At 41.3% G+C, this 13,075-nt stretch overlaps 1 protein-coding gene across 1 annotated transcript in view; it reads left to right on the top strand.

Moving 5' to 3' along the window:
* The first annotated feature begins 1,246 nt into the window (after window positions 1–1,246).
* scfd1 (sec1 family domain containing 1) overlaps window positions 1,247–13,075 on the top strand; it is a 39,100-nt gene continuing 27,271 nt past the window's right edge. Inside the window, exons 1-10 of the mRNA XM_079528202.1 lie at window positions 1,247–1,334; window positions 5,890–5,960; window positions 6,509–6,597; window positions 7,064–7,154; window positions 7,844–7,966; window positions 8,217–8,304; window positions 8,403–8,492; window positions 9,434–9,489; window positions 9,928–10,013; window positions 10,942–11,041. Coding sequence (XP_079384328.1) covers window positions 1,304–1,334; window positions 5,890–5,960; window positions 6,509–6,597; window positions 7,064–7,154; window positions 7,844–7,966; window positions 8,217–8,304; window positions 8,403–8,492; window positions 9,434–9,489; window positions 9,928–10,013; window positions 10,942–11,041 — 825 coding nt within the window. The 5' untranslated portion in view covers window positions 1,247–1,303. The remainder of the gene's footprint in view (window positions 1,335–5,889; window positions 5,961–6,508; window positions 6,598–7,063; window positions 7,155–7,843; window positions 7,967–8,216; window positions 8,305–8,402; window positions 8,493–9,433; window positions 9,490–9,927; window positions 10,014–10,941; window positions 11,042–13,075) is intronic.

Raw genomic sequence — 13,075 nt, 5'->3', positions numbered from 1 at the left:
CATTTCAACATGAGAGTAAGGAGTAACTCCTACTGCAGTTCATAATTTTCGGGATACTATTCACAAGTCAGTTCAAGCATTGCATTGGGTCATTTGTGCAGGTTAAAGTGTTTTTCTAATATAACTCAACTACGACAGGCAAATATGTTTGGTGCCAACTAGGGATGTCCCGATTACGTTATTTTGCTCCTGATCCGATTCCGATCATTTGATTTTGAGTATCTGCTGATAACGATTTTTAATTTTTTACCGATACGATATTTATATTTTTATAGAACACAATAGTACAATATCCAAAATTACAGACAATATCCAGTCTAATAATATCATATGGATATAATATTGATACTAGGGATGTCCCGATCTTTTTTTTTTGTGAAAATGGGGCCCTGATTTCCGATCACGTGATCGGATCGGGACAACCCTAGTGCCAACTTTTCAAAAATCAATCCACGGATGTCCTTCATTGTAGGATGATGTGAATGTGTTTTTTGTTTTTGTTATTCTATCAGACCTTCTCGTTACATCCTCTAAAATCTATATGTTTTTCTTGTACAGCTTTTTTTTTGTGATCATAATTTCATAACTTCATTTTTTTTTTGGTGAGATGTCTTGTATGTGCCGTTTAAGAGGCCTTTCTTTGTCTGTCAGATAAACAATCTACAGCATTTACTTATAACTTTAGACTACAATTAGTAGTAGGCACGTACAAAATGACATCAGCCTAAACTGTGAATGATGGATGAGTAACATGGTTTCTGCCTTCAGAAATAAACCTTTTCAACCTGATTTTGAGTGTTTTAAGTCTTATTACATAAACCATACTTACTTTGCTGTTAGGTGTTTTGCCAAGCGGTCCTGGGGCAAATGAAGGAAAAACAATGTATAACAAAGTATAAGAAAAGCAGATATAGTTTGATGTATTTCACCTACTCATTTAGCCTGTCTCCAGCCCTGAATCACTACCATTAATGTCCTGAAGTGAAACGAAATGAAAATTCAGACTGAGTGTCAGGCTACTCATTTGTTTACAGATTATATGCAACATTTTGGTTGCATTTGGGAGAACTGCTAGTTTTTTTTTAAAATTTAAGACATGTATGTCTGAGTTTGTCCTATATTAAAGATATGTGTGAAATAGCCTATACAGTAAAACAAGGTTTCCAGTCTTCATTAGAAACTCCAGCGTGCATTACTAGTAGTGGCCACCAGGTGTCGGCATAACCACGTCTCGACGTCATCCTACAGCACTAGTCCGCTGCCACGTCATCTGATTCCTCGTCACCGCACATAAACACAAAACATGGCGGCGTCCGTGCGGGAGAAGCAGAAAGGTTTGACTAAACTCAACATTTCATGTCATTCTACCCCCTTTTTTGGCAGACCGATGCACTTTTCAGAGCGTAACGTTGTGATATTTCACGTCCAAAGGGAAAATGCGTTTCTTAAAAGTATGTCGACAGAGATGCATAGGGTGGCATGCATCCAGCTAGCGTCTTCCTGCCAATTAACTCCATTCATAGTGTTTGTTATTAGCCCATAAATAAGTGTTCAGTGGTGTACAACTGCCAAGAACGCTTGCTGATTTTGAAACACGTACGTAAATAAAAGCTGTGAGGAATGGTTGGTAGCTGTCAAGCTAAACACGAGCTAGGATTAGCTAAACACAGTGACTGCTGGCAGTGCTGGGGTAGCCAGGGTAGCCATAGCCAAATAGCTCTGCTAATAGAGCGTCGCAGTCCCGCCTCCTACCCTGGCCCAGGAAATGAAACCCAATGCATTATTCTCATAGACATTTCGTAAAGTATTTATTTAAAGACGGTTACGCCGCGGACAAAGCCAACTCGAGTCGTGACAACTCATGACAACACAAACAATATTTTGGACCAAACAAATAATTACAAAGAAGAAAAACAACAAAAAAAGTGTTGTAACCTGCCGTTTTTTTCTTCTTTCTAATTATTTGTTTGGTCCAAAATATTGTTTGTGTTGTCATGAGTTGTCACGACTCGAGTTGGCTTTGTCCGCGGCGTAACCGTCTTTAAATAAATACTTTACGAAATGTCTATGAGAATAATGCATTGGGTTTCATTTCCTGGGCCAGGGTAGGAGGCGGGACCGCGACGCTCTAAACAATCCTAAAGTCATTGGTTACTGTTTAGTAGTAGGCTATTACACAGTAAAACCCATGTGTTAATGTAACAGAGTTAATATGGATACATTAACACGGATGACGATTTTGTTGTGTACAGTATGTGGGTTGCAAGTACATTTACTTAAGTACTGTACTTGAGTACAATTGTGAGGTATTTGAACTTTACTATTACTATTTCCAATGTACTTTTACTTATACTCCACTACATCTCAGATTCAAATATTGTGCTTTTATGCCTACATGATTATTTAAACACTTTAGTTACTTTGTAGATTTTGATTATTATTACGAAACATAGACCAACCACTTCAGCCCTATATACTGGCCATTTGAAAATAGCCGGTCTACAAGCTCACAATGCATCGTGATGTCACGCTTTGTGAGCTTGTAGATCTGCTATTTTCAAACGTTTTTATACATTTGAAAACTTGAAATGAGACAATTCTGCACAATGAGTACTTTTACACAATATAAAATACTACTCAAACTAGAGCTGGTTGTCTAGGTTGGAACCCGCTGCAGTGGTGTCCGGTGAGAACTTAAACAGGATGCCAGAATCTCTGACACAATGATGTCTGGGTTGTAATGCCAGGTATCACTGATAAGATCTGGCTTGTAAAGCCAAATATCCTGTCTCGTACGGAAAGCTATGAAGTCTCTCACGTCTCACGAGGAGCCAATAGTATCACCAATAGTATTACTAATAGTAATATTGGTACTTTTAAGTACTGTACATTTTGATGCTGATATATTTGTACAAGTACATTTTGAATACATGATGTAGGAAGTCAAAACAAAAAAGAGTACTTTTCCCACTGATATGTTTGGCCACTGCAGTTCATTGGAGCAACGGTGTATCGCACTGTAAGGTGTATCGCACTGCAGGTGTATTGCACTGTAAGGTGTATCACACTGTAAGGTGTATCGCACTGTAAGGTGTATCAGTGTATTGCACTGTAAGGTGTATTGCACTGTAAGGTGTATCACACTGTAAGGTGTATCGCACTGTAAGGTGTATCAGTGTATTGCACTGTAAGGTGTATCGCACTGTAAGGTGTATCAGTGTATTGCACTGTAAGGTGTATTGCACTGTAAGGTGTATCACACTGCATATCACACTGTAAGGTGTATCGCACTGTAAGGTGTATTGCACTGTAAGGTGTATCACACTGTAAGGTGTATCGCACTGCAAGGTATATCACACTGTAAGGTGTATCAGTGTATTGCACTGTAAGGTGTATTGCACTGTAAGGTGTATCACACTGCATATCACACTGTAAGGTGTATTGCACTGTAAGGTGTATTGCACTGTAAGGTGTATCACACTGCATATCACACTGTAAGGTGTATCGCACTGTAAGGTGTATTGCACTGTAAGGTGTATCACACTGTAAGGTGTATCGCACTGCAAGGTATATCACACTGTAAGGTGTATCGCACTGTAAGGTGTATCGCACTGGATCGCTGACATTCAATTCAAAGGAGCTTTATTGGCATGAGAAAACATATGTGTACATTGCCAAAGCAAGTGTCAAAATACAATAAAAACAGTTGAAAATTGTAGTATTTACAGTTGGAGGGGGCTTAGGGGGGGTACAGCACTTTGTAAACAGAGCTATGTCACATTGCATCGTTATACAGGGTATAAAGCTTTTTTGAAACAAATAACAGCATTTGTTTTTTGCAGTCACTTTTTGCAGCATTTTATTCTCAAGAATATTTAAATAGCATACATACACTGACTGTATACAGTGTTTAAAGGTAGCATAGCATCTCTGTTTACATGTGCAGTAGGTCTAGCGGTCTACTTGGTACAGATAGTAGTCCCACTCAAGTGACTACTGGCCAATCACAGCACGTCTTTTCCAGGATTTATCAATTCAATCCAAATTAGTTTTGAGGAAACAAATGTTTACATTGCCTCTGATTGGCCTATCGAACGTCCCCTTCCGTGACGCACGCGGAAGCTTGACCAGCTTCCGCTTTGCTTTTGTGTGCGTCCTCTCCAGATACCCACACCTCAGAGCCGACGGAGGTGTCAACCTATGTCTATGGTTTGACTTACCTGGTGTTTGGAAGCAAACCTAGTTTATTGTCTTGTTAAATAAATGGTAAATGGGGCCTGTATGTGTAAATAGGGCCTATGTATAGCGCCTAGGTGCTATACATAGCGACTATACATGGCGACTGTGGCTCAGGAGGTAGAGCAGGTCGTCCAATGATCCATGGGTCGGCGGTTCGAATCCCGGCTCCTCCTGTCTACATGTCGAAGTGTCCTTGGGCAAGACACTGAACCCCAAATTGCTCCCGATGTGCTGGTTGGTACGTTGCATGGCTTCCGCCACAATCGGTGTATGAATGGGTGAATGTAATGCACAATCTATGTAAAGCGCCTTGGATAAAGGCGCTATATAAATGCACCATCTACATAGATTGTGCATTACATTCACCCGTTCACACACACACATTCGCACACAAGTGGCCAAGGAAACTATGCAAGGCACCAACCTGCACAGTAATTTATATAGATTGTTCAGAGTCAGCGTCGATGCTGACTTTAGCTGACTTTGGCAAAGGAATTACCCACAGTTCATAGCGTTACCACTGGGAATGAGGGGGAATGGGGATCCTCCGAACGTCAATCATTTAAGTATGCAAATTAGTTATGTATCGCGGTTAGAATGTCAACAAACACAATAGTGCTTTCTCACTATTCTCAAAGGGAGAAGGAATGGAAGGATAGGCTATATATTTAATAACAATAATAATAATAATGGAAACATGAGAAATGATGAGTAAAATAATATGGAAATGCAATTTATAATGAATATAATGGATATTATGAATATTACAACCACTATCACACAGGAAAGTGTATTTATAAAACTAATGATAAAACGATCAGCTTAAATACTAAAATAGACATGATAGACATATATAAATAGGCCAAGTATGTAGGCACTGGCTGTGAATAAGGACAGTTTTTTATAAAGTGATGCAAAGTGTCATGAATGGCGGACTCATCTTCAAAGTGCTGTCCCATTTCTTTCACAACAATTTGGAGCCCTTGCAGCCTCACACCCTCACGCACTTACAGCTGACGTCACTAAAGTCAATGAGGGTTCAGGGCTCAGGGCTTGAGGGAGGCGATTGGGATTGGGCCTAAGTCACTGACTGTGTGGGGGAGACCAGGATTGAACTTTGAACCTTCCGGTTTCCAAGCAGCCACTCTACCCCTGAGCCACTACCGGCCCATAGTCACTAGTTAGTAGATACTATAGGTTTAATTAGTGAGCTGGTACTAGCAGCAGATGTTGCAAGAGAAAGTGAAACCAACGGTCAGATGGTCTATGGAATCGTGACCAAAAGAAGCGGCTAGGCCACATGAGCACACACACACATGACACAAGTGATATGCCAGGGAGTTGTGTATTAAAAATATCACTTTTTCTCCCTCCCCAAGACAGTTTTTTTCAAAATAATCCTGTGAGCTTGTGGATCTGCTACTTTCACTCCTTCTTAAACGTATAAAAATACATTTGAAAAATATTGGAATATTTTACTACTTTAAAATAGTGGAATATTTTCCCAAACCACAGTTTGGGAAACGGTGGTTTAGGAGTAGAACACTGTATCGAATAATAGACTACTTCCTGTAAATGTAATAGCAGCTAGTTAATAACTGTGTGTGTGTGTGTGTGTGCGTGTGCGTGTGCGTGCGCGTGCATCTTCAGCTGCTCTGCGGCGCATGTTGAACTTCAACTCTCCTCCTCTGAAGAACACAGCAGCTGAGCCAGTATGGAAGGTAAGGTGGTTACTTTTTACATGCATAACTGTATTAGTGTCACACTTCACCTCAGAGCTGTACCACTGTTGAAAGTACATTATTGTTAATTTGTTATCCACCTCTAGTACTAACAATAAAAGTTATATTAGGGTCATCCATGGATAATAGAATACATTTCTCATGTGATTTGGTTCTTCAGAAAGTTTGGCTTTAACATGAGTGGAACCAGGGGCGGCAGGTTCCTATAACGGCAGTGGGTGCTGAAATTCATGGATCATACATTGCAATGTATACAACAGTATTGGAAAAAGTTCAGCTGTCTTTATTACTTTACCCCATTAAAACCGGGAAAGCATCTTTGTCATTTTTGCTTTGGCTATTCAAAAATAGGAAATATACAACAAGCTTGTACATCTGTTCTTTTGGAAAGGTTTTTGAAAATAAGGCATTTGTAGAGTCTGCTATTACAGTCTGTCTGTTATTACATAGATCCGTTATTATTACTGCTGCCGGTAGAACTATATACTTTATTCCCTGCTGTGACACCTGAGCACTCTTACATTCAGGTGTTGATCTACGACCGGTTTGGACAGGATATCATCTCCCCTCTACTGTCTGTAAAAGAGCTCCGAGACATGGGCATCACACTGCACCTGTAAGAACACACACACACACACACACACACACACACACACACACACACACCCCTAGCGGAAATAGAGTTTCCGCTGGATCACTCTTTGGATAGCCAATGTGGGCCATACCGTTAAAAGTTTGCGGCTCGGGTGGCGCACTGGTGGCATGCCTGCCCACCTCCATGACAGAGGTTGTGGGTTGGAATCCACCGTGTCGCGTCCGGCTTTGTCGAGTGTTTATACAAACACAATTGGCCCGTGTTCGGGGGAGGGAAATCGGTCAGGGAGGGTGATATCACTGCATGGACTCCTACGGGCAGGGGCAGCACCTGTCAGCAGGGAGTGTTGGGCGGGAGGAGTAGAACGAAGGTTCTACGTCCTCCCGGTAGGGGCTCCTCACTGGCAGGTGAGGTGAGTCGGTAGGATACAACAGCAGTGACAATATACAAATGTGTGTGTGTCTGTATCTGTGTGTGTTGTGTGCAGTCTACTCCATTCAGATAGAGAGCCTATCCCTGATGTTCCAGCCATCTACTTCATCATGCCAACAGAGGAGAATATTGACAGGATTTGTCAGGTAACAACACACACACACACGCACACTAAAGGTCCTTTCAGATGAGCAGCGATTAACGTGTCTAGTAATTCATTTTCAATGAGACCTGCGTTTTTTTTCTTTTTCTGTACGCGCAGATAAGTCGAGGGTCGACAAAGCAAGCGTATTTCTGTGGGCGCTGTCCTGTAAAATGGTTGCGAGTGTGCTCGTTTCGTGCACCTGGATTCTGTTGAGCTTATTTTTACGCTCTTGAGCAGACCTGCCGTTGATCCAGGCGACAACGTCTGCGTTAATCGATGCCCGTTTGTCAAACACACAGAGAAACCAATGAACCATGATCCATAATATACAAACTACACCTTGTACAGGCAATCACACGCACACACACACATTTTAGTTCTTTATTTGAATCTGCAAATGACGGGGTTGACTGTTCATGATGGGCACCTAAGGATACACATAGCACCTTCTCCTCCAGTATTTGGCTTTGCTCTTTGTCATGCCAGCTCGCTGAGCTCGTGGTCAGTTTATATACAGTATATGGCCCAGGCTTCCAAATATCAGTATGGTGAATCTACATCGCCACACACACACACACACACACTCACTCACTCACTCACTCACTCACTCACTCACTCACTCACTCACTCACTCACTCACTCACTCACTCACTCACTCACTCACTCACATATATTTCTGTCTGTCTGTAGGACCTGCGGAGCCAGCTGTATGAGTCCTACTATCTGAACTTCATCTCAGCCATCAGCCGCAGTAAACTAGAGGACATTGCTAGTGCTGCTCTAGCGGCGAATGCAGTTAACCAAGTCACCAAGGTCAGTAGTATTGCTTTGTAAAGTAGTGGCCATCAGTGCAGCACTACCTGTTATTAGACACAATTGGTGCTTTTGATATAGCCACCGTCTTTCCTAGCAAAATGTCTGTATCCACATCAGCTACTCGACAGGCTTTTCTTTGTGTAAAGTGTAAAGCTTGATCTGTGTGAAATGTGTGAACATCAAACAACTTGTGTGTGTGTGTGTGTGTGCGTGTGCGTGTGTGCGTGTGTGTGTGTGTGTGCGGCAGGTGTATGACCAGTATCTGAACTTCATCACTCTGGAAGACGACATGTTTATTCTCTGTCATCAGAACAAAGAGCTCATATCATACCATGGTGAGAGACACACACACACACATAAACCCGCAAACATAGAAGAATAATCTATATGTATATAGCTTATCGTGTGTGTGTGTGTGTGTGTGCGTGCGTAGCCATCAACAGGACAGACCTGGTGGACACAGACATGGAGGCCATCATGGACACCATCGTAGACAGTCTGTTCTGCTTCTTCGTCACTCTGGGTGAGCACGTTTCTCCTCCTCATAAATAAAATAATAAAAACTTTATTTATATAGCACTTTTTTAAACAATGTTACAAAGTGCTTGCACAATCAAAACAGCAATAAAATAACCAAACAAAATACAACAATAATGAAATAACAGTAGAAAATGCAAAATAACAAACAAGTCTCATCACTCTCTTCCTCCCTAGCAGTGGTTTATATCCACTAGGTGGCAGCAGATCCACTCAATTCAATTCACTCCACCCTCCACTCCTCCACAATCACACTTTATCAACCTTATAAATCCTTACTTAGTTGACCGGGGTCCCCCAGGGGTCTATTCAAGGCTGTATCCTGTGTGACTGTTGGCCCAGCATGGGCACGCTAGGGTTCATTTTGAATGGTTCATGTATTTATTTGTACATTTGGGTTGTCACATTACATAAATCACAGCAACATGTCGTTGCTGTCGGGTGGAAATTCCTGTATGTCCAAAACCGTTTTTTATTATTATTTAAAAAACAAAACATGTGAAAATAGTGCTTGTAGATCTGCTATTTACACTAGTTTAGTGTGACACTCTTGTATGATGACGTAGGATGCCCTACTATGAAAAAAAAAAAGAAGTTTAAATATGGAGATACAAGGTTTCCCGCCCAAAAGCGACGATATAGAGAGTCTATAATATTGTACTGTGATATTGATTGACAGCTTACGTGAAACAATGTCCTCTGATGCAGTGAGATCCACCCCTCTGGCATTTCGTACAGTTTAAAGCCAATTATTTGTTCGTGTTTGTCCTCTACTATTAGAACCTGATTCAGTTTTATAATAATTATTGATATGATAAGATAAGATGGTAGCCTATATATGAGCCAGATAATCAAACAGCGAAAAACCCATATGAATCATAAAGATCTAAAAATATGAAAATGTGTGTTTGATGTTGTGCTGTGTAGGTGCGGTTCCAATCATTCGCTGCCCTAGGGGGAACGCAGCAGAGATGGTGGCTGTGGTGAGTTTACCCGCTTCACATAATTATGAAAAACAAGGAAAAGTCCTTGATTTTAAGGCTATGACTCCTCATAAACGTCTTACAAGTTCTCTGGGTATTTTGCGAGACAAGTATTATAAAGACATCATCAGTGTATACATTTGTGTTCATTGATGATTGAATGTGTTTACAGGGAGTTTCATCTGATAATATTGTTTCATGGGGTTGGAGGATTCTTTAGGATTTTAACTATTCCTGTTCCTTAACGATTCCCTGTTAATGGTTTGATTCATCATATACAAACAGTATTGTCTTATTGTAGTGGTTCTCAAATGTGATGGAGCCGATTCCGGTTCCTCAATGTTGGATCAGGTTCTGGAACCTAACCCTATTAATAACGAGATAATAAGTGAGTTTATAACATTAGTTTCAGTAAATCCCTAATATCTGTGTGTGCAGAAGCTGGATAAGAAGCTACGTGAGAACCTTCGTGATGCCAGGAACAGTCTGTTTACTGGAGACAACATCGCTGCCGGACAATTCAGGTGAGGAAGAGCGGGATTTACCTTTTTATAGTGGCTTTAAAAACTCTAAGATGAAGTGATTCCTCTTTTTTTAGAAAACAAGATAATGTAAGCGCTACAACGAGAGCTTTACTTTTGTTGTTGGGGAACAAGTCGGAGCACTGTAGGGAAAAAAGGAGGCCGCACAGCTCGTAACCATGATGCAATAGATTATTATTTTAAAATGCCTTGTTCAGGGTATTCATACCCTGAAGAAGACCTCCTTTCGTTCTGTACAGGTTATCCCCCACGTGGTCAGCACCTGTCCACTATTGGTGTGTGCTCCTTGTTTTTACCAAGGAGCGCACCGTGTATTACATGACAATTCCTCGGGCGTTAAGTTGATTGAGTTGGATACTGTTTTTCCCTCTATCATTTCTATGCGTTTCTAGTTTATTTAAATAATGTCATGCCTACTGCAGGGCAGACTAGAATTAGAAAAGGGAAAGAAGAAGGAACGAACATCCGCACACTTGCTTTTAGAGCTCCATAGTAGACTTACTTTATTAAATGGCAAGAAGCTGCAACGTTTTGACCATCTAGGTCTTGATCAGGCTAATCATTAATTTGCCTTGATGCCTTGACATCCAGCACCTGGCCTAAATACAGGCAAAAGATGTGCACACAGTCCTCTCTGTGAACTGACTAGGTTTAGAAGACATTTTGAAGCTCTTGCTACTGAAATGATTGATTATTTATATGGAGAAATCCCGTCATTTAACATGCATCTCAATGCGTGAGAAGCACCGTAGCAGAGGGCTCAGCGAAGGGTCCATTGACTTAATCCAATTAACCTTGTAGCCTAAGAACTGGCCATGGTTGAAGAATAATCATCACATTAGGAATTGAATTGAGCTTTCCTTGACAATATTTTTTCTTTTATTCCTCCCACCCTGCATCCTTCTACTAGTTTCCAGAGACCTCTGTTTGTCCTGGCCGACAGGAACCTTGACCTTGCCACGCCCCTACATCACACCTGGACCTATCAGGCACTGATCCACGACGTACTGGTGAGAATCCCCTGTCTGTCTGTCTGTCCGTCCGTCCGTCCGTATGTCTGTCTGTGTGTGTACAGTATATTTACCTCCAGTCCAATGAAGCCGACTTAAACAGTGAGTGCCAACCAGTGATACATACTGATATGGTGAATAACTATGTTCTGTGGCCGTCCGATTACCAGACGGCTTCACCACTCATTCAGCCACAGTATAGCCGCCCAAAATATTGGAGACTCTTTACTGTTTAACCACTTTGTCTTAAACCCTTTGTTGACCGGGGTCCCCCAGTGGTCTATACAAGCCCCCCTCCTTTTATTGCCTCTAAATATCTTCGCCGAAAATAGCCAATCGACAAGCTCACAATGCACGTCGTGAGCTAGGTGTTTCATTTGCATTTTTGTCCCGACTGTATCAGGTAGCATATGATTTTAGTATAGCTTGCACCCTTATGCCAGAAAGGCATGCCCCTGGTTGTTGGAGGGACAGTGAGACTCACCACCAACTGGTTTTATGTGATGGTGGTGTTTTCACCAAACACCAGAAATCATTTTAGGATGGTGTGATATTCAAGGAGACGTTTGTTCCTTTCAGCTGACGAGGATTTGTTTTGGCCATGGTAAGAACAAGACTGACATCATGTATTCAGTTTAGAACAGTGAAGGAGATGTGAGGGGATTTCAGACTACTTGCACACGTGGCTGAAGAAAAGAATAAATATAAAAGAAGAAGAAAATAAAATCATGTGTGCGTAGCTCCCTCCAGCTGGACGAGGCAACAGACATTACTGACGTTGTCCAACTGTGCATCCTCATGATAATAATTTCATGCTATCTTTCTACAGAAGATATATTTTTTGTGGTTTAATTTCATAGTGATGCCTTCTTGGATTTATCAATTTTATTGTCGGGCAGAGTAGCAGTTCAATATATTTTTTCTGTGATTCATCTTGAATATTAAAATCAGGCAGCCAACATTTAATTTGTGATTTGTGGGGTAATTTGCTATAGTCAGTGTTTTAAAAAGTATAAGTAAGTAAAGTAAGCCTTGCAGAGCCATAAGGCCCATGTAAATAGGGCAGGAACCACCTGTTTCTGTTGTGTGAGGCAGATTGATGTACAAGTACACCCCCAGTCGTAATGCACAAGTACATCCCCTGGGCATGGCGCTAGTATGTCGCAGGAATTTACCCCCAATCCAACCGTTGATGCTGAGTGCCAAGCAGAGAGGCATTGGGTCCCATTTTCATAGTCTTGGTTATTGAGCAAATCCGTATTGCTGTATTATGTTTTTATGACTGGCACTGGTAGATCTTCGCCAGCCTTGGAAAAGGGCTCAGTGATCTCGTGCCCAAAAATCTAGCCCCACGGCCCCACCCTTAAGCTACAGCAGATGAACAGAGGTCTCAGTATGTTGATGTCATTGATGTTGAGATTACAAGCGGTCTCGTTGTTGAGACGGATGGTCTGATGTCTCTCCAGGGAACATATAGATCTGTCTCCCCAGAGAATACAGATCGGCTTCAAAGAGAGATAACATGCACTGGCATCTTTGTGAGGAAAATAAATTAAAGATGTGGGAAAATGAGGATATTTAGCTGCTCCTTGCATTTCAAGTTAGGGCTTGTAGTGATATTTAGGCTCACATTAAGGTTAATGTAAATGTGCACTTGTGCAGGTTAAGAATACAGTGGTTAGGGTGGTGTGCCATGATACGTACAGGTGTGCTTGGGGATTTTGTAGCAACAACTGCACCTTATTGTTGCAATATACAGTACAGTATTTATTCTTACACACTTATCTTAAAAGTTAAAACTACATACATTTTAAACATTTTATTTGACAAGAGTAAATAAAATAATCATTTATAGAGTGATAAGACTTAAAACACTTGCCCTGTGGTGTGCCTTGGCTCAGGCACAAAACGTTTGAAACCACAATTAGGGTGGTTTTGCACTTTTGCAGTGCGTGCGTGCGTCAAAGAGGGAGACAGTGAAAGATGATGTGTCTCAGGAGATGTAGGCGATAATTTCTTGTGCGTCAGGATGTA

The sequence above is a fragment of the Electrona antarctica genome (assembly GCF_951216825.1).
Source record: "Electrona antarctica genome assembly, chromosome: 18".
Lineage (NCBI taxonomy): Eukaryota > Metazoa > Chordata > Actinopteri > Myctophiformes > Myctophidae > Electrona > Electrona antarctica.
The sequence above is the reverse complement of the archived record's forward strand: the minus strand, read 5'-3'. Positions and strand labels throughout refer to the sequence as shown.